This window comes from Ursus arctos, chromosome X (assembly GCF_023065955.2).
Source record: "Ursus arctos isolate Adak ecotype North America chromosome X, UrsArc2.0, whole genome shotgun sequence".
Lineage (NCBI taxonomy): Eukaryota > Metazoa > Chordata > Mammalia > Carnivora > Ursidae > Ursus > Ursus arctos.
Genome location: NC_079873.1, coordinates 94,259,010 through 94,284,347, shown reverse-complemented (window position 1 = coordinate 94,284,347; position 25,338 = coordinate 94,259,010). Strand labels below are relative to the sequence as shown.

Sequence of the window (25,338 nt, the reverse complement as noted above, 5' to 3'; positions counted from 1 at the left end):
TCATGACCTGAGCCAAAATCAAGAGTTGGAGGCTTAACCGACTGAGCCACCCAGGTGCCCCCATTATTTTTGATTCTTTATTTTGATTATTCTCTTTGATGGTCAGGTTGCCTCCCACATTTGCTAATAAAAGTGCCTTTAAACTACACGTGATCCCTTCTGGCGTGGCCTTATTGGTCTTTGAGCATGTACTTGTTTTCTGGAGCAAAGATTTCCTGAGCAGCTCTTTTACTTTTCCTGCTCCAGACCTAAGATCAGCCATTTTACCAAGGAACTCTGATTCGTTAACAAGAAATAGTATCTTGAAACCCAGATCTTGGCAGAAATAAATTATTTTAGAACATGCCAGTACTCATATTTTTTTAAGTTTTTTTTTTTTTAATTTCTACACCCAACGTGGGGCTCTAGCTCACAACCTGGAGATCAAGAGTTGCATGCTCTTTGGACTTAGGCAGCCAGGTGCCCCAGGATTCCTGTTTTAAAGGTGTGTGTTGTGAAACCAAATCACACAGTGCCCCCTACAGCACCGCAGTTGTAACAGAATTATTCTTCGTGTACTCAAGCTTTTCACTTCCCTGGTCATGTATTCTTTTTTTTTTAAGATTTTATTTATTTATTTGACAGAGATAGAGACAGCCAGCGAGAGAGGGAACACAAGCAGGGGGAGTGGGAGAGGAAGAAGCAGGCTCCCAGTGGAGGAGCCTGATGTGGGGCTCGATCCCACAACGCCGGGATCACGCCCTGAGCCGAAGGCAGACGCTTAACCGCTGTGCCACCCAGTCGCCCCTCCCTGGTCATGTATTCTAAATCTATGATTTTGAGTAGTTGAAATAAATAAAATACCTGATCCATGTGGCATGTGGCAGATCTTGAAGGTACTAGATATCATTAATCCTGGTTTTTAAATTATAGTCAGCTTCCATTTTAAAGCTGATACCTGGACAAAATAGCTTAAGATAATCTTATAAGCTTTCTGTATGTAGCTTATTTTGGTAGGAATTATGATTTGGCCCATGTTACATCTCATCCTGGGACAGAGAAGTGAGGACAGGACAACATGTCTTGTTCTTTAAACGTCTTATCTATGTTACTGTAATTATTCCCAGCCTACAGATGACAAAACTGAGCGTTAGGGAGGGTAAGTGATTTGACCGAATCCCTGTGCCTACAAGTGGCAGAGCTCAACCTTCACCTCATGTCTGCCTGACGTCAAGTCCCTGCTCTAAACTGCCATGCTGCGGTGACACTGGATAAATGAACAGGTGTGTATAGAGCCTCCGCGATATTACATCTTGGGGGACGGGGGCAATTTAAGAGAGTTTGAGCCAAGAAGCCCTGCCATGAAGTACTGGAGTCCGGTGTGGGGGATAGCCTACATTTTAGGTAGTATAATAGGAAGCCGGTGTTTTGGCAACTTCAAAGTAATATTCTACAGAAGGAAAGTTCCAGAACCGACTGAGACAGGGGCGCCTGGGAGGCTCAGTCGTTAAGTGTCTGCGTTTGGCACGGGTTGTGATCTCAGGGTCTGGGGATCAGCCCGAGTCCAGCTCCCTGCTCAGTGGGGAGTCTGCTTCTCCCTCTGCCTCTGCCACTGCTCCTGCTTGTGCGCGCTCTCTCTGTCAAATAAATAAATAAAACCTTGAAAAAAAAGAACAGACTGAGGGGGCGCCTGGGTGGCACAGCGGTTGGGCGTCTGCCTTTGGCTCAGGGCGTGATCCCAGCGTTGTGGGATCGAGCCCCACATCAGGCTCCTCTGCTGGGAGCCTGCTTCTTCCTCTCCCACTCCCCCTGCTTGTGTTCCCTCTCTCACTGGCTGTCTCTCTGTCGAATAAATAAATAAAAACTCTTAAAAAAAAACAGACTGAGACAATACAAAGAATAGGAAGAGAAATGAACACTTAATAGGGTTATGGTGGGTTTTAAAAAAAGATTTTATTTATTTACTTGTCAGAGAGAGACAGAGAGAGAGAGCGCGCGCATGCGCACAAGCAGGCGGGGGGCAGAGGCAGAGGGAGAAGCAGACTCCCCGCTGAGCAGGGAGCCCCATGCGGGACTCGATCCCGGGACCCTGGGATCATCACCTGAGCCAAAGGCGGACACTTCACCAACTGAGCCCCCCAGGCGCCCCAGGCTGCTGGGTGCTATGGTGCTTTGAGAGAATTTATCCTCTCCTAAATTGACTAACATCCCCGACCTGCCACTGTACCCACCGTGCACACCAGGGATCATTTGGGTGACGTTGCCCTCATTATAATCTTTCCTCCTCGAGCCAGAGGAGTTGCTTGGATCGGAGAAGGGCTGTTCTGAATAACTTTCAGGCCAGCTTACTCACAGCAAAGCTGGATTCATTCAGTGCAGTGGAGTGGAGAAGAAACAAAGCTATGCCGAGGAGTCATCAGGAAAGGAGAGAAGGTAGGATTTCAGAGAAAGAAGTTAAAATGCTCTCTTTTGTCCAGGTGTAAAAAAATGCACCATGTGGTATGATCTTCCTGGTTGTTCTAAGGTACCTATGTTCTTGGCAGCATTTGGGAAGATTATGTTAAAATGGAGTAACCCTGGCTGCTCAAGATATGGAAATCAAATGGTTTTCCCTCGGCTTTGGCGGAATACACAAAGTGTAAACTTGCCGAAGCTTAAAAGCACTGTTTTCTCACTCTTTCCATAAAGAAGGTATAAGAATGTGGTTTATATTTTCACTCGGTCCTGCTGCTTAAGACATTTTTGTACATATTCTGAGATAATATAAATTGAACAAATTATAAGCTTTAGAAATGGAACACAAAGAGAATATTAATTATTGTAACATACTCCAGACTCTAAAAGTCAAATACTCAATATTTATTTCTTCCTTCCAAGTCTTACTTAAGCAGCGGGGGTCTAGGGTTAAACTTACAGTCCCTTCAATCTTCGAGCAACACCACATTTCAAGGTATCGAATCAAAACTTTCTCTGTTGAGGGGGCACCTGGGTGGCTCAGTCAGTGAAGCGTCTGACTTGGGCTCAGGTCATGATCTCCAGGTCCTGGGATCAAGCCCCACATCGGGCTCCCTGCTCAGCTTGGAGTCCGCTTGCCCTTCTCCATCTGCCCTCCCCCACTTGTGCACATGTGAACATGCTCTCTCTCTCTCTCTCAAATAAATAAATAAATAAAACTATCTGTGTTAGAATTTTTTCTAATTTCTAATTAAAAAAAAAACTATCTGTGTTAGAATCCTCTGGGAGTACTCTTTACAACCAGAATGGGAAGGTGGAAGTCTTATTAAAATTGTGCTATGAATTGTTTTATTATTTTCTCTCAAGACCACATTCCATTGCCTCCAGATTAATCACATTCCTTCCATTTTTAATTTCTGCCTCATTCTCCTGGAGACATGGTTTTACTCTGGCCGATTAGAAGGAGCAGGACATTTTGAGCTTCCGCTTTCATGGACTTTGTTTTCACAGGTTCACTTATATTGCTACTTTTAATACCAAGCGTGCTTCGTGGGTCACCTGATATATATCAGTAACGGAGCCCATCGATTTTGAGCCGAATATAGCATCTAGATAGATGTGTAGGCTCAGGAGAAGGTCACAGAAGCCCTGTCCCTTTTCCTGAGTGATCCAGTTTTCATTTCAAGGTGACTTTCGTTGGCTACTGCCCTATCACCCAGCTAGTCCTTTATCTGGTCCTACTTTCATTGAGTAAGGACAATTTTAATGAAAACTGTTTTGTGCTGAAATGAAAGAAACCTTAACATTTCCCATGCTGAACCAGAATGTTAAAATTTTTTTTAAGATTTATTTATTTATTTGAGAGAGAGAGAGAAGGGGGGGAAGCTTGCACTCAGGGGTAGGGGCAGAGGGAGAGGGGGAGAGAGAGACATTCAAGCAGACTCCCCACTGAGCCTAGAGTCAGATATGGGCTCCATCTCACAACCCTGAGATCATGACCTGAGCCAAATTCAAGAATCAGACGCTTCACTGACTAAGCCACCCAGGCAACCTTGAACCAGAATTTTTTAACACACTGCCCTTTGGGGCTCCTGGGTGGCTCAGTCGGCAAAGCATCTGCCTTCGGCCCAGGTCATGATCCCAGGGTCCTGGGATTGAGCCCCACATCAGGCTCCCTGCTCAGCAGGGAGTTTGCTTCTCCCTCTGCCCCTCTCCCCCACTCGTTCTCACTCTCTCTCTCACAAAAATAAATAAATAAAATCTTTTTAAAAAATAAATAAACTGCCCTTTATAACTCATTCCACCTCTCTTTTCTGGGTTAGTACATACTCAGACATAGCACAATTCATATTTGCATTTAGTTCCAAACCTAACTTTATGTACTCCTTTTTTTTTTTTAAGATTTCATTTATTTATTTGTCAGAGAGAGAGAGAGAGCACAAGCAGAGGGAGCAGCAGGCAGAGGGAGAAGCAGGCTCCCCACTGAGCAGGGAGCCCGATGCAAGACTCGATCCTACAACCCTGGGATCATGACCTGAGCTGAAGGCAGATGCTTCACCGAGTGAGTCCCCCAGGAGCCTCTAACTTTATGTGCTTCTTAAGGCATTTTGTAATGTTTCATACGAACTGTGCTTATTGCCCTCTTGCCAGACTGGTCTTCCAGAGAGTTATTTTGGCTTCATAGCTAGATCCTTGCTTCTTGGTTTTTATTTCTTTTTAATCTTATGGCTTGCTGAATAGCTTGATGGCGAAGTAAAGAAATTTTTTGCAATAGAGGGCTGAAGAATTCAGCTACCTTACGACTTTTTCCCTAACCGGTCTTAGAAAATTAAGGAACTGATGTATTATTTCAATGGTAAATAAGAATTTTTGGCTGAGTGTACTGCGGTTTCTACATTCTAGCTTCAACTATTCATCTGTAGTTATTCTAGTTTAACTAGTTGCCCAATGCTAGGTAATCTGTACCACTAAATCTAGGACCATAAGAGATAAGAATCAGGATTGTGAGAAATGGTTTTTCAAACAAATTTCCTGGTATCTTTAGCTATCCCTAGTAAACTAGTTACCGAGCTACAATAGCTATTTATAGTGCTAAATAAAGAAATAATGGCAAGAATAAATAAGTAATAGCAAGAATAAATGACCTGATGGATAAATAAATATAAATAAAATAGTAAGAATTGGGGTGCTTGGGTGGTGTAGTCGGTTGAGCAACTGACTCTTGGTTTCTTGTTTTTTTTAAACACTTTATTTATTCACTTATTTGAGAGAGAGAGAGAGAGCGAGAGAGAACATGAGCAGGGTGAAGGGCAGAGGGAGAAGCAGGCTCCCTGCTGAGCAGGGTGCCCGATGTGGGACTTGATCCTGGGACTCCAGGACCATGACCCAAGCCAAAGGCAGACACTTAACCAGCTGAGCCACCCAGGCGCCCCTGACTCTTGGTTTCTGCTCAGTCATGGTCTTGGGGTGGTGAGATCTAGCCCCAGTGGGCTCTCTGCTTGTTGTGGAGTCTGCTTGGGACTCTCCCTCTCTCTGCCCCTCCTGCTCATGCTCTCTCTCTCTCAAATCAATCAATCAATCTTTACAAAAAATAGTCAGAATTAGGGGCACCTGGGCGGCTCAGGCGTTGTCTGCCTTCAGCTCAGATCATGATCCTGGAGTCCCGGGATCGAGGCCCACATTGGGCTCCCTGCTCAGCAGGGATTCTGCTTCTCCCTCTGCCCCTCTCCCTGGCTCGTGTTCTCTCTCTCTCTCAAATAAATAACTCTTTAAAAAATAAAATAGTAAGAATTAATACATGCTAGTGATACGAATGGTTTTTCAACTTCCTACTTCAATTATTCTTCTCAGCATATCTAGCTACCTCTTAGTAAATAGTTTCTACTATTCTCAACAGTACTAACTCAATATTATCAAAAGAAATAGACGTTGGATTTGAGAATAATGTCTTGATTCACTTCCTGGTCCCAAATATTTATTCTGGTTACTTTTACTTAGCTCCATTTAACTAATGACCTAGGTGCCACTAGATGAGCATACTAGTCACTCATTTTTCCACTGGTAATAGGAATTTAAATTTGAATAAAATGTTTTTTAGGTTATTGGCTTCTACCAGTTTTTCTACTTATCTCCACTTATTTCTAGTTAACTAGTTCCTTTGATCACCTGGTTATCTGTAGAGGTAACTCATTATCCCAAAGAGAAATAAGAAGAGGTGAGTAGAACATGTTTTCAACTTGCTGGATTCAACTAATTATTTTAATTATCACAACCGTAGTTTACTCATCGCCCAGGTGTCATGAGTTGTCAAAGTACTAACGCATTATGCCAACAAGAAATATGATTAGAGTTGAGAAGAGTGCTTTTTTTTTTCTGGCTTACTCTAGTCATTCTAGTTACCTCCAGTTACCCATAGAGAGCTAGTTTTTTAGATGCTACCTCTATAGTCTCGCTTCTAGGCTCTGTAGTTCTGAGGCAGTGTTCCAGCAAAGAATTAGAACAAAGTATTACAAGGCTGTGTTTTTCAGCTCTCGGGCTTCAAATACTTTTTCTAATCATATCCAGTTGCCTCTAATTAACTGGTAAAATAAGTACACAAGCTGCCTATAGTACTAACTCATTCTTATACCAAAGGAGAAGAGCTTAGAGTGGTGACTCATGAATGTTCAAGGTCTTATTTTATTTATTTATTTTAATTTTTTTAAGTACACTCTGCCCTCAACGTGGGGCTCCAATGCATGACCCTGAGATCAAGAATCATATGCTCTACCCACTGAACCAGCCGGGTGCCTCCAATTTCTGGTTTTAAATATCCTCTGGTAATTTCCCGTTAACTTTATCACCCACCTAGGTACCACTATAGCTATTTGATCTAGAGTACACATTCTTTTTTTTTTTTTTAAGAAGTAGGGATTTAAAATTGTTGTAAAGGATGTGTTTTCTAGCTTCTGCGCTAGTTATCTTTAGTTGTCTCCAGTTTGGTAGTTCCTAGGTACAACTAGTTATATAGAACTAACTGATTATGCTAACGAGAAAGAAGTCAGTTATAACAAGAATGTGTTTTCACTCGTTGGCTTCATTTACATATCTCTCTCCAATTAACTAGTTTCCTGGGTATAAGTACTGATCTGTAGTACTAACTCATGATTCACACTCTAGATAAGAAGGTAGTGTTGGGAAGAATTCTTATCAAATTCTTGGATTCAACCACTTTTCTTCAGTGTCCTGGTTTTGACTCATTATTCGAATATCATCATTTATCCCGAGGTTACAAAAGATTAAGGTACCACCAGATATATAGGGCACTAACATGTAAATTTAGAGTTGCAAAGAACTTGATTTTTAGCTTCCTGCCTTCAACTAGTTATTCTTATTATCTCTGGTTGTCTCTAATTAAGTATTTACAAAAGTACAATGAGAATCTGCAGAAGTAATTCATTTTTCCAGGAAGAGATGAGAATTTGTAGTTGGTACGGTTGTGTTTTTCATATCCACAGATTTAACTAGTTATTCTTTTCTTTAAAGATTTTATTTATTTATTTATTGAGAGGGAGAGAGAGAGCAAGAGCGGGGGGCAGGGGTAGAGAGAGAGAATCCACAAGCAGACTCCCTGCTGATCAGGGAGCCTGATGTGGGGCTCAATCCCGGGACCCTGAGATCATGATCTGAGCTGAAATCAAGAGTCAACTGCTTACCGACTGAGCCACCCAGGCGCCCCTTAACTAATTATTCTTATCTCTAGATAGCCATAGTTTACACGATGTAGTTATATACCACTAATTATTACTAGCAATAACTAATTCTGCCTTTAAAAAAAGATTTGAGAGATAAGATGTATGTGTTTTTCAGCATTTGAGCTTCAGGAAGTTTTCCAGTTATATCTAGTTATCTCTAGTTAAGTTTTATCTACCATTCCATGCCTTCGTGACTTATTTACCATTTACCTACCTTTCCAATATCTTATTTCAAGAAGAAATAAGTTGCACTTCAGAAGAACCTGCTTTTCAGCATCCGGATTTCAGTTACTTTTCTGGTTGTTTCCCCAGTTGTCTTTAAACAGCTACCCAATTACCACTAATTATATTACTATTACACTTCAATGAGAAAAAAATTGAGAAGTATCTGTTTTTCAGCTCCCTGCCTTCACCTCATCATTCAGATAGTATATAATTCTCTACATAAACCAAACACAATAAATCTAGCTGATTATAGTACTACTTCCACATTCTAAAAAGATATGAAAATTTAGAAGTGAGAAGAATGTTTTCTTTCAACACCATCAATATACCAGTGCATCTTGTTACGTCTAGATACCTCTGATAAAATAGGTACCTAGGTATGGTTAATTCCGTATTGGACTAATTCACTAATTCGACAACGGAGAAGAATTTACACGTGAAGATCATTTCTTTTCCATTTCCTGGTCTAACGTCATGATCACCTTATATCTCTGCTTACCTTGTTACTTAGATACCATTAACTATCTCTTGTATTAACTCATTCTTCAAAGGAGATAAGAAGCTAGTGTTGAGAAGAGTGATTTTTCAATTTTCTGGATTTGCCAATTTTCTGAGTCACTTCTAGTTAACTCTAGTAAAGTAATTGCTTAAGCATTACTACTTATCTCCAGTGCTAATATTTTATTCCAACAGGAAATACGAATTTGGGTTCAGAAGATGATGTTTTTTTCTGGCTTGATGACTTTGAGTAGGTTATACAAATGAGCCAAAAATAACCTCAGTCTATTGACCCCGAGGTTGTCTTATTTCTTTACCTCAGGCTGAGACCCATTACCCTGAAAGCCTGCTGGAGCCAAACTCAAATTTTTATACATCCAATTGCTTTAAAAGTATCTGAAATAACCATGACCACATATATTTTTAAATAAACTCTACACCCAACGTGGGACTCAAACTCACTACCCTCATATCAAGAGTCGCTCGCTCTACTCACTAAGCCAACCAGGCACCCCCCCCATAACCACATTTTTAGCCATTTATAGCCCGGCTGCTTTACATACTCCATGAAATTGAGCCTAACATACAGATAAGATAAACCCTGGGCCATAAAGACCACAAGCCACTGCTGCCCTTTGGTGATTTTGACCCAGGCGCTCTCCAACATGCTGCTAAATAACATCGCCTAGACTCGCGAGGCCCTCTCGGCCGATTCCCTTCTCTCCCAGGAGTTAACTTGCCTTCCCCCCCACAGCCCCCTTCCAAATGGTGGCAACCACAAGCCTTAGCCTCCAGACACAAGCCCTGACCTCCCACAAAACTGTCAAAGCCTCACCCAAATAAATCTTGTGTATCCTACTGCCATCTTGTGGTCATAAAGTTTTCTTTCGCCGCCCCAGAAATCTGAATATTCACAACTCATTTCTTCTGGTTTACCTAGAATCCCACTGGATGCTACACAATTAACTCATTTTTATTGTTTTTCAAGTTTATTATTATTTTTTTTTTAGAAATCTCTACAGCCAACATGGGGCTCAAACTCACGACCCTGAGATCAAGAGTCCCATGCTCTTCCGACTGAGCCAGCCAGGTGCCCCCAATTAACTCATTTTTAGAACAAGGAATTAAAAAAAAAAGAATTTAGACATGAGGGGCACCTGGCTGGCTCAGTTGGTGGAGCTTCGGACTCTTGATCCTGGGGTCGTGAGTTCAAGCCCCACCTTGGGTGTGGAGCCTACTTTAAAAAAAGAATTTAGACATGAAATGATTGTGGTTTTTAGACAGGAAATGATTGTAGCTTGGACCAGTTATTCTAGTTACCACTAGTTATCTATTGTTAACTAATCATCTAGGTCCCCCTACATATCTATGGTACTAACTTGTTATTCCAAAAGAAAATAAGAGTTTACATTTGAGAAGAATGGCTTTTTTAGCTTCCTGACAGCGAGCATTACTAGCTATTTCCAGATATCTCCTGTAAACTAGTTACCTATGAACCACTATTCATTTCAGATTTATGAGTTCTTTCAACATGAAATATAAAGTTAGAAAAACAAGAAATACAGGGGCGTCTGGGTGGCTCAGTCGTTAAGCGTCTGCCATCGGCTCAGGGTGTGGTCCCGGAGTCCTGGGATCGAGCCCCGCATCGGGCTCCCTGCTCCACTGGGAGCCTGCTTGTTCCTCTCCCAGTCCCCCTGCCTGTGTTCCTTCTCTCACTGGCTGTCTCTCTCTCTGTCAAATAAATAAATAAAATCTTAAAAAAAAGAAAAGAAAAGAAAAACAAGAAACACAAAGCTAGAGTAAGAAGGAAATAGTTTCCAATTCAAGGCTTCAACTCCTTCTACTAATATTCTTTAGGTAGTTAGTTACCTAGGTACCATCATGCATCTGCGCTATTGACTCATTAATCCACCACGAGAAAAAAAGGAATTTGAAGTCTACAAGAACCGACATTTAAGCTCCTAATTTCAACTATTTATTCTAGATATCTCTCCAATATCCACAGTACAGAATCATTATTCCAACAAGATTTAAGACTAATAGGGGTTCCTGGGTGGCTCAGTCGGTTAAGCGTCTGCCTTCAGCTCAGGTCATGATCCCAGGGTCCTGGGACTGAGCCCTGCATCAGGCTCCCCGGTCAGCGGGGAGTCTGCTTCTCCCTCTCCCTCTGCCCCTTCCCTGGCTTGTGCACTTTCTCTCTCAAATAAATAAATAAATAAATAAATAAATAAATAAATAAAATGTTTTTTAAAAGAAATAAGACTATTATTATTTTGTCATAAAATACAGATAAAGCAAATTTACCATCTTAACCATTTTTTTTAAAAGATTTTTTATTTATTTATTCGACAGAGATAGAGACAGCCAGCGAGAGAGGGAACACAAGCAGGGGGAGTGGGAGAGGAAGAAACAGGCTCATAGTGGAAGAGCCTGATGTGGGGATCGATCCCACAACGCCGGGATCACGCCCTGAGCTGAAGGCAGACGTTTAACTGCTGTGCCACCCAGGCGCCCCCATCTTAACCATTTTTATGGGTGCAGTTTGGCGACATGAAGTGCATTCACATTGTTGTCCAACCATCACCACCATCCATCTCCAGAACTTTTTCATCTTCCCAAACTGAGACTCCATACCCATTAAACAATAGCTCCCCAGTACCACTTCTCCCAGACCCTGGGAAACTACCGTTCTATTTTCTCTTTCTTTCTTTCTTTTGAAGATTTTAAGTAATCTCTACATCCAACATGGGGCTTGAACTCACAACCCCAAGATCAAGAGTTCCATGCCCCACCGACTGAACCAACAGGTGCCCTTACCATTCTACTTTCCCTTTCTTCCTTCCTTCCTTCCTTCCTTCCTTCCTTCCTTCCTTTTTAAAGATTTTATTTATTTGAAGAGTGAGAGAGAGAGCGAGCACAAGCAAGTGGGGGGGCAGAGGGAGAAGCAAACTCCCCACTGAGCAAGGAGCCCGATGCGGGGCTTGATCCCGGGACTCTGGGGTCATGACCCGAGACGAAGGCAGACGCCCAACCGACTGAGCCACCCAGGCGCCCCTAATTTCTGTTTCTACAAATTGAACTACTCCAGGTATCACAGATAAATGGAATCATTCAATATTTGTCTTTTCGTGTCTGGTTTATTTCACTTAGCTTGATTCCTTCAAGGTTCATCCATGTTGTAGCATGTGTCAGAATTTCATTCCTTTTTAAGGCTGAATAATATTTTATTGTATGTATATACCACATTTTATTTACCCATTCATCCATCAGCGGACATTTGGGTTGTTTCCATCTTTCAGCTATTGTGAATAATGCTGCTCTGAACAGGTGTATACAGATATCTGTTCAAGTCCCTGCTCTCAGTTCTTTGGGTTGTATACCCAGAAGTGGAATTGCTGGATCATATGGTAATTCTGACTAAGTGTTTGAGGAACTGCCATACCATTTTCCACAGTGACTACACCATTTACATCCCCACCAGTAATGCACAGGGTTCCAACTTCTCCACATCCTTACCAACACCTCTTATTTTCTATTTTGTGGATAATAGTCATCCTCCTGGGTGTGAAACAGTATCTCGTTGTGGTTTTTATTTTTTTTTAAGATTTTATTTATTTATTTGACAGAGAGAGAGAGACAGCCAGCGAGAGAGGGAACACAAGCAGGGGGAGTGGGAGAGGGAGAAGCAGGCTCCCAGCGGAGCGGGGAGCTGGATGAGGAGCTCGATCCCAGGACCCCGGTACCATGCCCTGAGCTGAAGGCAGACGCTTAACGACTGAGCCACCCAGGTGCCCCTCATTGTGGTTCTGATTAAGACTAATACGTAAGAAAAATATGTTTTTAGCCTTTTGGCTTCAAATATTTATTCTGCTTTTATATGGTTAATTCTATTTAAATCTCTCCGTGTAACTGTCATTATCTACATTATTCACTGGATATTTAAAAAAATAAGAATTGTGGGGTACCTGGGTGGCTCAGTCGTTAGGCGTCTGCCTTCGGCTCTGGTCATGATCCCAGGGCCCCGGGCTCGAGTCCCACATTGGGCTCCTTGCTTGGCAGGGAGCCTGCTTCTCCCTCTGCCTCTGCCTGCCACTCCCTCTGCTCTCTCTCATTCTCTCTTTCTGACAAATAAATAAATGAAATCTTTTTTTAAAAAGTAAAAAGAAATCATAGGGACACAGTTAAAAACATGACTTTTATCATTCTCGAAATTCTATGAATTCTTCACCCATCCTTGAGAAACGGGTAAAATTGAAAACCATCAAAATAATTGGACTTCTTAAAAATTGGATTGTATGAATGGAAGGTGTTTATAAGAAGTGATGACTCTGGAGCTTACCATCCCAAAGGACAGCACTGAATAGTTAATCTGTTCCTTGAGGGACTAGGATGCTGATGTCTTTCGGATACGGATCATGACGTGATTGCTGATCTTTCACCAGAGTATAAGTTAGCTTTTCCTCGCACCAGGTCCAGCAAGTTATTGGGCACTGGGTATATACATATATTTTTTTTCCTAACTGTAGTCAGAGGGAAGTAGCAGGGTGCACACCGGCTGTCATTTAGCGGTATTGGACACTATGCAAAACATCACTTTAAGGGAGAAACAGAGCCCTCAATCTGCCCTGGCTCTTCTTTATTTGATATTTATCAGTGGAGAGCTAGAGCTCTGGAAGACAGTTCTAGACAAAGGGAGATGGAGGAAGACGAAGAGGAGGAGGAGAAACAGGAGAAAGTGGAGGAGAATAAAAAAGTGGGAACATGGGGCACCTGGGTGGCTCAGTCCCTTAAGTATCTGCCTTTGGCTCAGGTGATGATCCTAGGGTCCTGGGATCGAGCACCGCCTGGGGCTCCCTGCTCTGCTGGGAGGCTGCTTCTTCCTCTCCCACTCCCCCTGCTTGTGTTCGCTCTCTCGCTGGCTGTCTCTCTCTGTCAAATAAATAAATAAAATCTTAAAAAAAAAAAAAAAGTGGGAACTAACCCAAGTCCCCAGCACCTGCCCAGCCCAGAAACACGTGCGCTTTTGCAGAGGACCTGCAGCGGGGGCGCGGAAGCGGAGCTCAGCAGGCAGAGGGTGTAAGCCCCACAGTCGCGTCCAGCACGTGCAGCGCAAGCATTCTTGGATGCTCAAAACAGTGGACAGGTTTCTCCATTTCTACTCTTGATGTGAATTCCTTAATACAAATCTGGGGTATTTGTTCCTATCGCAAGAGGGAGGTTTGGGTTTCTTAGAGCGTGCATCCGAGCACCCACAGTGCTCTGTAAAACCCAACCTCAAGCTGCCGCTCCGGAGCGCCCAGGAGAGCTTGATGGGCTCCACTTTCCGCGCGTATGGCAAAAACCCAGAGCAAGCAGCCCTCTAGCTAATCGTTTCGTCCGGTCACTAGCCCGGTTCGTGGACTCTGGGTGCGAACGGAACCCAACCAGAGTCCCATCCATTGGTCACTGACTTGCCGGAGGGGAGAGTCGTGCTCAGAGCTCACACGGCGACGGGGATACCGTCGCTTCAGTGCTGGGGCTGCCACGAAGCCCCCCCGCAACTTCTCCAGCCCTACCTCTGCGTCCCTCGCCCTGGAGGAGCTTAGGGCGAGAACCCTGCACCGACCCGCGTGCAGCGAGGGCAGGCGGCGAGACGTTCTCCCAACGCGTCTCCCAGGGCTCGGGAGAGCTGTGGGAAGTTTCCTTCCCCACCCCTTCCCCGCCCCCGGCTGGCTGGCACCACCCACCACCCCCCACGCCAAGGCAGTGCCCCGCGGGAGTCGGGAGTTGTCGCCCCCCCCCCGCGCGCGCGCCCCCTGGCGGTAGCACCCTTCCGGCAAACGCTCCGCCTACTTCGTGGCCACGCCCCGGCCTCGTGCTCGCCCCGACAAGTCCCGCCCACCACACACCTGGCCGTTGGAAGTAACGGGGATCGACGGCGTCTAAGAGCGCGCGGACGTTGAAGCTGAGGTAGAGGCGTAGTAAACCGCACCCCGCACAGAGACAGGCCCGGACCCCGGAGTCTCCGCGGGCCGCCGCGCGAGTCTGTGGAGGCGTTCTGGACATGGAGCCTCCGCCCGAGAGCAGCCAAGAGGGCACCGCTTGCCGCAGCCTGGAAGTCGATGAACTTGGAGGAGAACCGTTGGGTGAGTGCGCGAACCGGGACGCGGGTTTGGCGAAGTCTACGAAACGGCCTTTCCCCGGGGGAGGCGAGTGGACGGGACGCCGCAGTGGCGCGGCAGATGTCGCCGCTCTCAGGTCGCCGTCCCACGCGCCCTGGGCTCCAGCGCCCTGATCTCTCTTTTCTTTTCCAGATACGAAGCCTGCGGTGGTCTCCGTAACGGGAGGAGACGTCGAGAAGGAGCTCTGGCCCGAACCTGAGCAGGAAGCCGCGACAGGAGAAGAAAGCCACGGTGGCGCGGGAGCAGCGGGCCCCGTGGACGACGAGAACCACACGGGCGGCGGCTGCGGGCAAGAGCCCCCGCAGCAGCAGCAGCAGGACGAGGCCCAGGCGGCCGCCGAGGGGCCGCAGCCCCAGGAGCGGCAGCAACGCCTCCACCGCAGCGCGTTCCCCCGGCTAGAACTGAAGGAGCTGGAGAGCGTTTTCCAACGCACTCAATACCCCTACGTGTTCGGGCGGTGAGTGGCTTGCTCTGGCGCCCCCCCCCCATCTCTAGGACCCTCGGGGACGCCCTGGGCTCTCTCCCAGGTCTCTCTCCCCGCCTCCAAAGCCAAAGCTACCTAGGGGGCCTCGAGCTCTTTCCAAGGTGGGGACGATGCCCCCGTGGGCATCAAGGTAAATATTTTCATGCAGTATATAAACGAATCGTCAGGAAACTCTCGGGTCGGGCTCCTGTTTTTGTAAATAACATTCTATTGGATCACGATCGCGATCAGGATCAGGAGTGACATCAGGGTGCAAAATCAGGCGCGGTTGTGCGAGTGAAGGGGTGGATCTTGCCTTTATTTAACATTTTGATAATTTGGTGGTCCCGGAATTTTTTGTGCATTAGTCTTGACTTTTAAATACTACATTAAAATTGTTAATCTTGAATTCTGAAGTTTTTCAAGGTACCCTTAAATTGTGTACACAAAGGAAGATTGTCCCTAAAGCAAGCCCGGCCTTGGGTATTAAAGAAATGTGTGCTGGGGAGTTGGGGGGAAATATAAATTTAAAAACAAGCATGAAATGTACATTGTATATCTCATTTCATCCACAACTCCAGATACTAAATATTTGCAATTTTCTTCCCTCAGAAAGAAGCTTTCCATACCCATAGATGTGATGGAAGTCAGTAAACCTGAAAAAAGCGATTCGGCTGGGCAGCCACTCTAAAACCTGCTTCAGGAGTTAAAAGCTTTTGTTCTAGACATTCTCAAGTTGTTTTGGTTGCCTTTTCCATGTTTGGGTAGTAAGTTTTGAATTTTAGGGCTTTGGTGAGTGGATAATGGGATAAGTAAATCCCACTTTATGGAAATTGCCCATTACCGTTAAAGGAAAACAATAAAATAAAAGTGAATTAAACTGCTTGTCTTGTTTCCTGCACAAAATTAAATATAAATAAAGTTCAGCTCTTTCTAACGAGTATCATTCAGGGAGCAATTCTGGGTGGAGTCATATTGGGGCTGGGTCAAATCTGGGAAGTATGCACATTAACACAAGAAGACCTAGGCTAAGAGAGGATTAGACTATATTGTTATTTTTAATTTTTATTTTTTTAAAGATTTTATTCATTTGAGAGAGAGAGCAGGGGGAGGGGCAGAGGGAAAGGGAGAAGCAGACTTCCCACTGAGTGCCAGAGCCTGATGGGGGGCGGGGGCTTGATCCCAGGATGCTGAGATCATGACCAGAGCTGAAGTCCCATGCCACCCGGGTGCCCCTGTACTGTTATTTTATTTTATTTTATTTTATTTATTTTATTTTTTTTTAAAGATTTTATTTATTTATTTGACAGAGATAGAGACAGCCAGCGAGAGAGGGAACACAAGCAGGGGGAGTGGGAGAGGAAGAAGCAGGCTCATAGTGGAGGAGCCTGACGTGGGGCTCGATCCCGGAACACCGGGATCACGCCCTGAGCCGAAGGCAGACGCTTAACCGCTGTGCCACCCAGGCGCCCCTGTACTGTTATATTAAATATTTAAAACCAGGCATAAGTTCTTAGCTAAATCCACAAAAAAAGTGGATTTATAAATATTCAAGCCTTGGGGTAAGGGAATTATTCCCACACAGAGAACACACTATATGAGTAATGTCTGTTCATTTACACCGAGACTGATGCAGGGAGATAGCTTTTATTTCTTGTTTTTTAAAAGAATTAATTTTTAAAAGATTTTATTTATTCTTTTGAGAGAGAGAGAAAGCACAAGAGCGGGGAAGGTCAGAGGGAGAACCAGACTCCTCGCTGAGCGGGGAGCCCAAATCGGGGCTTGATCCAGGAATCCTGGGACCCTAGGATCATGACCCGAGCTGACGGTAGATGCCCAACCAACCAAGCCACCCAGGTGCCCCATAAAGACTTTATTTATTTGAGAGAGCGCATGAACAGGGGGAGGGGTAGACGGGGGAGAGTGAGAGAGAATCTCAAGCAGAATCCCCACTGAGTTTGGAGCCCAACACCAGCTCCATCTCACAACCCTGAGATCATGACCAAGATTCAACCAATAGACTCAACTGACTGAGCCACCCAGGTGCCCCCCAGGGAGATAAATTTCAAGTCCAAGTGCCTGGTTCTCCTGTTGTTGCTTTAGTCTGTAGTAAAGCACTGTAGACAGTGGCAGCCCTACCTTTTAATTTTCTGAAATACTTTCATGTGTTAGCCTGAAAACATTGCTTAAAATACATTATAGTGGAGGTTGGAGGAAACTGGACATTTGTCTAAAAATTGAAGCAAATGAGAACAATTTTTATGCTAAAACCTGGGAAATAACAATCTTGAAAAAAGTTTCACTGAGTTAAGAAGAGTGAAAAGGTTAGAGAAGAATTGCATACAAACATACCTTGTAGATATGGCACAAATCGAACTTCATGAGTGAATATTCTCAAGGAATTTCTAAGGATATGTTTTTCGATGGTACTATTTTGAAGAGATGGGTTTTATGGAATTTGGTGTTGGTGGCGAGGCTTTCAATTTAGGCCAGATTCTTACCTGTGTTAATTTGAAATAGTTTTTCACTTGTTCAGGCAGTAATGTCTAATTTGTAGGTCAAAAGACTACCATTTGAGACCAGAGAAAATCATAAGTTATCTTAAGAGAGTATTGGTGAAAACCAAAATCCAGGATGAGTTATTAGCTTTGTCCCATGGTATGCATATGAGTGTAGTCGCGGAAATGGGATACAGATCTGGCAGTCTTGAGTTTTAGTGAATTCAGACCCAGTTTGTCTAAATTTTCCTTAACTCTACAGGCTAAAATATCAAGGCAGTATCCGGGGCGTCAGCAACTCTTATGTTCTAGGAAGAAGCCACAATGCCCAGGACTTCCTTGTCAGGTCATCTTTGTAACTCTCAAGAGGTTTTCCGAAGATGAATAACCCCTTAGATATCTTTGAGGGAAACCTGTTTTAAAATCCAACCTGCTCCTATTGAATATTTACTTTAGACTCCGGAAGCTTTTATCACGTTCAGCTTCCCCCACAACCAGGACAACACTGCCCCTAGATTGTCGGGGGCAGAGGCAGCTGGACACTGATGGTCTGCTGTCAAGATACCGACATTTCTTCATCTTGTTACCAGGCTTAGCGGCAGCAGAAGATACTGGTGCAGTTCATCAGCTAGACCCACATTCAAGAGCTGGAAAAACCATTAAAGAATATTAAAGGTGGGAGGAGAGAGACAAGGCAGGAATTACAGTCAAAAGCTTAGCACGTAGTAGATGCTCTCTAAGGGTAAACCGAAGAAGAGGCTGCAGTGGTAACTTTCTTAAAATATTTTACTAATAAAAAAATAGGTTCTCCCACTGGAGTTTAATATCTCAGTGGCATAAAGAGTTGTATGTTGTGGGGTTGTTTTTCTTTTTTTCTTTTTTGTTTTTTAAAGATTTATTTATTTGACAGAGGGAGAGAGTGAGACAGAGAGCACAAGCCGGGGGAGCAGCAGGCAGAGGGAGAAGCAGGCTCCCCAATGAGCAAGGAGCATGATGCGGGACTCGATTCCAGGACCCTAGGATCATGACCTGAGCTGAAGGCAGACGCTTAACTGACTGAGTCACCCGGGTGCCCCTGTGGTTGTTTTTTTTTTTTTTTTTAAGATTTTATTTATTTATTTGAGAGAGAGTGAGCACAAGCAGGGGGGAGTGGCAGAGGCAGAGGGAGAAGCAGGCTCCTGGGAGCCTGAGGCTGGGCTCGACCCCAAGACCCCAGGATCATGATCTGAGTCAAAGGCAGATGCTTGACCAACTAAGCCACCCAGTCTCCCCTATTTATAATATTCTTAGTTGATCTAACAGATAATGGTTTGTTCAAAAGAATAATAGCAAAAATGTATTCAGTAATTATAGCATATGGATAAGTGAAGGGAATGACAGCACAGTTATACAAGATAGGAGAAAGGAACTGGCCACACTCCACATAAGGTACTTGTGCTACCAGTGAAATGATCTAGTGTTTCTTGAAAGTGGACTTATTTGTTGTAAATGTATATTGCAAATTCTAGGGCAACCACTAAAAAAAATTTCTAAGTGTTACTGAGATGTTAAGAGAGGAGAGAAAATTGAATCATAATAAAAAGTTCAATTAAAACCAGAGAAGGCAGAAAAAGAGTGGAAGACAAAATAGAAACCAAGAACAATAACAAAGAATAGAAAATGATCATAAAAATGGTAGATATTAATCAAAATATATCAAGAATAATTTTAAATGTGAATAGTCTAAATATGCCAATTAAAAGAGACAGTAAGTCTGGATAAAAAAATAAACAAGAGCCAACTACATGTCACCTAAAGAAACCTACTTTGTTTTTAATTTTTTTATTTTTCAAAGATTTTAAGTAATTTCTACACCGAACATGGGGCTTGAACTCACAACCCTGAGATCAAGAGTCACACCCTCCTCTGACTGAGCCAGCCAGGCACCCCAGAAACCTACTTTAAATATAAAGACACAGGGCACCTGGGTAGCTCAGTCACTTAAGCGTGATCTTAGGGTCCTGGGATCAAACCCCTCGTTGGGCTCCCGGCTTGGTGGGGAGCCTGCTTGTCCCCCTCCCTCTGCCTGCCACTCCCCCTGCTTGTGTGCTCTCTCTCTCTCAAATAAACCAATGAAATCTTAAATAAATAAATAAATAAATAAATAAATAAATAAAAGACACAGGGGTGCTTGAGTGATGGTTAAGCATCCAACTCTTGGTTTCGGCTCGGGGGGTGATCTCAGAGTTGTGAGATCGAGCCCTGCATCAGGCTCCACACTCAGCATGGAGTTCACTTGAGATTCTCTCTCCTTCCTCCCTGCCCCTCCCGATTGTGCTCTCTCTCTCTCAAATAAATAAATAAATCTTCAAATAAATAAATACAAAGACACAGATAGCTTAAAGGTAAAGACATTGAGAAAGATATATCATGCCAACACCGAGCAAAACAAAGCTGCACTATCTCAGACAAAGCACACTTCGGAACAAGGAAAATTATCAGGGATAAAGAGGGGCATTACATAACAGCAAAAGACTCAATTTTCCAGAAGGCACCAATCCTTAATGTGTACATGCTTAACAACACAGTGTCAAAATACATGAGTCAAAAACTGACAGAACCGCAGGGAGAAATAGACAAATCCATTATTGTACTTGAGGACTTCAACATCCCCTCTGTTACAAACTGACAAAGACAGCAGGTAGAAAACCAGTAGAATCAAATATAATTGAACTAAGAGCACCATCCATAAACCAGATCTAAATGACATTTATAGAATACTTCAACAACAGCAGAATGCTTATCCTTCTCAAGCTCACATGGAACATTCACTAAGATAGACTATATCCTGGGCCATAAAACACACTTCTAGATAACACATGGATCAAAGAATAAACCTCAAGAGAATTAAAAAAAAAAACATTTTGAACTAAATGGAAATGAAAACACAACTTGTCAAAATTTGAGGATGCAAAGGAAATCAGTGCATGGAGAGACATTCGTCACAATGAATGCATATATTAGAAAAGAAGAAAAATCCAAAATTAATAATCTCAGTTTCCACCGTAGGAACCTAGAGAAAGAAGAGCAAGTTAAATCCAAGTAAGCAGAAGAAAAGATATAAAAATCAGAGCACAAATCAGTGAAATTGAAAACAAGAAAACAATAGAGAAAATCAATGAATCCAAAAGTTGGTTATGTGAAAATACTGATAAAAGTGATAAGTATCTGTTCAGGCTAACCAAGATAAAAAGAGAGAAGACACAAATTGCTACCATCAGAAACGAGAGGGGGACATCACTTCTGATTCTGCTGACATTAAAAGGATAATAAAAGCATATTATGAACAACTCTGGCCACAAATTTGATAACTTAGAAACAATGGCCCAATTCTTTGAAAAACACAATCTAACAATACTCATAAAAGAGAAATAGACTATATGAATAGGCCTATATCTATTTTAAATTGAATCAATAATTAATAACCTTCCAAAACAGAAAGCACCAGGCACAAATGGGTTCACCGGGGGAATTCTACCAAATGTTTCAGGAAGAAATGATACGAATTCTCTATAATCTGGTCTAGAAAATAGAACCAAGGGAATGCTTCCTAACTTGTTCTATGAGGTCAGCATTACCCTGGTACTAAAACCAGACAATACATTGTAAGAAAGGAAAACCAAAGACCAATTACTCTCATGAAAAAATGCAAAAATCCTCAACCAAATATTAGCAGATCAAATCCAACAATGTATGAAAAGAAGTATATACTATGACCAACTAGGATTTATCTCAGGTATGCAAGGCTAGTTCACATTCAAAAAGTCAATTAATATACTCCATCACATCAACACTCTAAAGAATGACATGATCATATCATCAGATGCAGAAAAAGCACTTGACAAAATCCAACACCAACTCATGCTAAAAACGCTCAGCAAGGGGCTCCTGGGGGATTCAGGGGGCTAAGCATCTGCCTTTGGCTCAGGTGATCCGTGGGATCGGCCGCATCAGGTTCTCTGCCCCGCGGGGAGCCTGCTTCTCCCTCTCCCTCTACCTGTCTCTCCCCCTGCTTGTGTGTGTGCCCTCTCTCTCTCTCTCTCAAACAAATAAAATCTTCAAAAAAACCAAAAAACCTCTCAGCAAACTAGGAATGTAAGGGCAGCTCCTCAACATGATAAAGGACATCTATGAAAAACCTACAGTTATTAACATACGTAGTGGTGAGAAATTAGAGGCTTTTACCCTACTACGATCCGGAAGAAAGCAGGGGGGAGCTCTCTAACTACTCTTATTGAACATCATACTGGAAGTCCTAGCTGATGCAGTAAGACAAAGGAAAAAAGGTATGTAGATGGGGAAGGTAGAAATAAAACTGTCTTTGTTCACAGATGACACGATTGTCTAGGGAGAAATTCCCAAAGAATTGTTAAAAAAAAAAAAACCAACAAACAAATCTTCCTAGAACTCATAAATAGTTATAGCAAAATTGCAGGGCACAGGTTAATATACAAAGGTCAAACACTTTCCTATATACCAGCGATGAGCAATTGGAATGTACAATTTAAAACACAGCATCATTTATATTAGCACCAAAAAAATTGAAATAAAAGGCATAAACCCAACAAAATATGTGCGATATCCCAATATCTATATGTGGAAAACTATAAAACTCTGACTTAAGAAATCAAAGAACTGAATAAATAAAGAGACTGTCTGTGCTCATGTAAAATGTAGGAGAAAATCTCGGTAACCTCGGCCTTGGCAAAAAGTTTTTAAAATATTCTTTGAAGATGTATTTATTTATTTTAGGGGGAGAGAGCGAGCGAGCATGCGAGTGGGGGGGAGGGGCAGAGGGAGAGAGGAGAGGGAGAGAAAGAGAGAATCTCAAGCAGAGCCCCCACAGAGCCCCAAGATGAGCTTAATCCCACGACCCCGAGATCGTGACCTCAAGATCATGACCTGAGCCGAAACCAAGAGTCAGACCCCACCCGACTGAGCCACCTAGGTACCCCTGGCAAAGGGTTTTGAAATACGACACCAACAGGGGTCTCCATGCTCAGCACCAGGAGTCTCCTGAAGTTTCTCTCTCCCTCTCCCTCTGCCCCTCCACCCCTCACCCCCCGGACTCTCGCTCTCTGTCTCTCTCTCTAAAATAAATAAATGAATCTTAAAAAAAAAATACAACACCAACAGCACAACCCATGAAAGAAAAACTGAGAACTTGGACCTCATTAGAATTAAAAATGTGTGCCCTGGGGGGCGGTCAAGATGACAGAGTAGGAAAATCCTGAGCTCACCTCCTCCCATGGTCACACCAAGGCTGCATCTATGTATAGAGCAATTCAGGACCAGCAGCTCAATTCTTGCACACCTAAAGATACAAAGAAAAAGCCACATCAAGAAGGGAAGGAGGGACAGAGATGCAGTCTGTTCAGGACCCACACCCCCCAGGGCAGTGACCCACAAGTGGGAGGACATCACAGGTGTGGACATCCTCCATGGGGAGCAAGGGTTTAAGCCGAACATCAGGTACCTCCCGCCCTGGAGACCTCCACCAGGAAGATGATCCCATATAATGTCTGGCTTTGCACATCAGAGGGGCATAACTCCCGGGGAGTCAGAGGGCTGTAGAAAACTGCCGCTCCGCGGCTAAAGGGCCTGTGCATAAACTCGGACCCAGCACAGGGGCAACAGCTTGAAAAGCACCTGGGCCTTCCATGAAGATTTACTGACTAATGTTAGGGTATGTGCTGGAGGAGCAGGAATCTGTAGGTTCTTTAGGACAAAAGCATTGTCAAAGGAAATAAAAAATACTTTGAGGCAAATTAAAATGAAAATATAAACTTAAAAAAGTATTTGGAAAAAAAATTAAAAAATAAAGGTGCGCCTGGGTGGCTTGGTTGGTTAAGCGTCTGCCTTTGGCTCCTGTCGTGATCCCTGCTCTCCCTCTGCCTCTGCCTGCCACTTCCCGTTTGCACTCTCTCTCTCTGTTAATTAATTAATTAGTTAATTAAAAAATCTTTGGAACACAGCAAAAGCAGTTCTAAGAGGGAAGTTCAGAGCAATACAAGCCTGCCTCAAGAAACAAGAAAAACCTCAAATAAACAATCTAACCTTATACCTAAAAGAACTAAAAGAACAAAGTCCGAAGTTAATAGAAGGAAGGAAATAATAAAGATCAGAGCAGAAATAAATGAAATAGAGACTGAAAAAGCAATAGGAAAGGTAGTGAAATTAAGAGCTGGTTCTTTGAAAAGATAAACAAAATTGATAAGCCTTTAAGAAAAAAAAGAGAGGGCACTCAGGTGAATCAAATCAGAAATGAAAGCGGAGTTACCAGTGACACCACAGGAACACAAAGGACTGTAAGAGAGTACTACCAAAAATTATATGCCAACAAATTGCACAATCTGGAAGAAATGGATAAATTCCTAGAAACATACACTCTTCCGAGTCTGAATGAAGAATAAATAGAAAATCTGAACAGGCTGATTTTGAAATGAAATTGAATCTGTAGTCAGAAGACTCCCAACAAACAAAAGTCCAGGACCAGATGGCTTCACACTTCATACCAAACGTTAAGTTTTTAAAACTTTTTAAATTATTTTGTAGTATCATGCCAACGAGAGGGGCTGGGGCATGGGTTTTATCGCTGGAACTAAAGTGCATGTCTACCAGCCATTGGGCAGGTAGCCCAAGGGCTGTTGCAAAGTCGGCTTTTATAGCCAGTAGATGGGAAAGTGTACAGCCTGGTATCCCAAAAGTTAGGGATAGGTTTTCCATCCAAAACTTTCTTCTTTAAAAGATTTTATTTATTTATTTGACAGAGAGAGCACAAGCAGGGATAGTGGCAGACGGAGAGGGTGAAGCAGGCTCACTGCTGAGCAGGGAGCCAGAAGCGGGCTCCATCCCAGAACCCTGGGCTCATGACCTCAGCCAAAGGCAGGTGCTTAACCGACTGAGCCACCCAGGTGCTCCCATCCAAAACTTTCTTATTAGAAATTTCTCCAAATCCCCACCCCAAATCATATAATTTCTCCTACTCAGTTCAGTCCTTGGCGCTCATCCCATGATCAACTGTTTTTACATAGAAGATATCCAGTAGTGCGGTTCACTTTTTCCATTTACATTATGTTAGCATCTTTCCCTTAAATTCTAAAAAAGGAGATTTCCAATAACTGATGGCATTAGTTTTCATGGTCTGATAAGTTACTTCTTAGGAGGAAAGGCCCAAAAGGCCATCTAGCTACTAGTAGACTGGATTCTGAATTTCCATAGTAAACTCATTGCACCTTCACAAATTAAAGTCAGTAAATTAGTGTTCAAATATTCTTTCTTTTAAAAACAGTATGAAATGAATAGAATAGATAACCATTAACCATGTATTGCTTGAGCTAGTGTATGATGGGACCAGTTTAAGGGGCTGGACAAGAAGGGGCTTACAAATTCCTTTTGCTGGTGCATATTAGTGGAGATGAATTTCTGGGGAATGAATAAGCAGTTTTCTCTGGGCTGTGAGCTTAACTGTAGTGTATCAGGCTCAAATTATTAACAAAGAATTTGCGCCCTCTAAGCTAACTGGGCAAATGCGGCTTAAACATCACAGCTCACCACCAATATTGATAAACCCTCCTTATTTAGTTTGAGGTTAGAAAGAAAAAATTGGGGGCGCCTGGGTGGCTCATTCGTTATGCGTCTGCCTTCAGCTCAGGGCGTGATCCCAGGGTTCTGGGATCGAGCCCCACATCGGGTTACCTGCTCCGCTGGGAGGCTGCTTCTTCCTCTTTCACTCCCCCTGCTTGTGTTCCCTCTACGGCTGGCTATCTCTCTCTCTGTCAAATAAA

General features: G+C 43.3%; 1 protein-coding gene and 1 long non-coding RNA gene across 4 annotated transcripts in view; one reads left to right on the top strand and one right to left on the bottom strand.

The window, feature by feature from the left end:
* The window catches only part of LOC125281835 (uncharacterized), a 358,739-nt gene that overhangs the window by 46,618 nt on the left and 286,783 nt on the right, over positions 1 to 25,338 (bottom strand). For 2 of the 3 annotated variants that reach the window (XR_008960065.1, XR_008960066.1), the window contains 2 exons: positions 25,250 to 25,326; positions 22,792 to 22,865 (listed from right to left, as the gene is read on the bottom strand). This is a non-coding gene — a long non-coding RNA (uncharacterized LOC125281835). Of the gene's footprint in view, positions 1 to 16,653; positions 18,160 to 22,791; positions 22,866 to 25,249; positions 25,327 to 25,338 lie in introns of those variants that run through there. The other variant, XR_008960067.1, reaches the window with a different exon arrangement.
* On the top strand, positions 14,199 to 15,879 carry LOC125281176 (rhox homeobox family member 1-like). The gene is made up of 3 exons (XM_048213273.2): positions 14,199 to 14,515; positions 14,684 to 15,008; positions 15,627 to 15,879. Exons 1-3 carry the CDS (start codon positions 14,434 to 14,436, stop codon positions 15,703 to 15,705), a joined length of 486 nt encoding a protein of 161 aa, XP_048069230.1. The 5' UTR covers positions 14,199 to 14,433; the 3' UTR covers positions 15,706 to 15,879.

Bases quoted from the DNA above. Each gene is read 5' to 3' on its own strand.
- LOC125281176 (XM_048213273.2), top strand. From the start codon at position 14,434: ATGGAGCCTCCGCCCGAGAGCAGCCAAGAGGGCACCGCTTGCCGCAGC. The intron at 14,516-14,683 runs GTGAGTGCGCGA...TTTCTTTTCCAG, and splicing joins ACTTGGAGGAGAACCGTTGG to ATACGAAGCCTGCGGTGGTC. The intron at 15,009-15,626 runs GTGAGTGGCTTG...TTCTTCCCTCAG, and splicing joins TACCCCTACGTGTTCGGGCG to AAAGAAGCTTTCCATACCCA.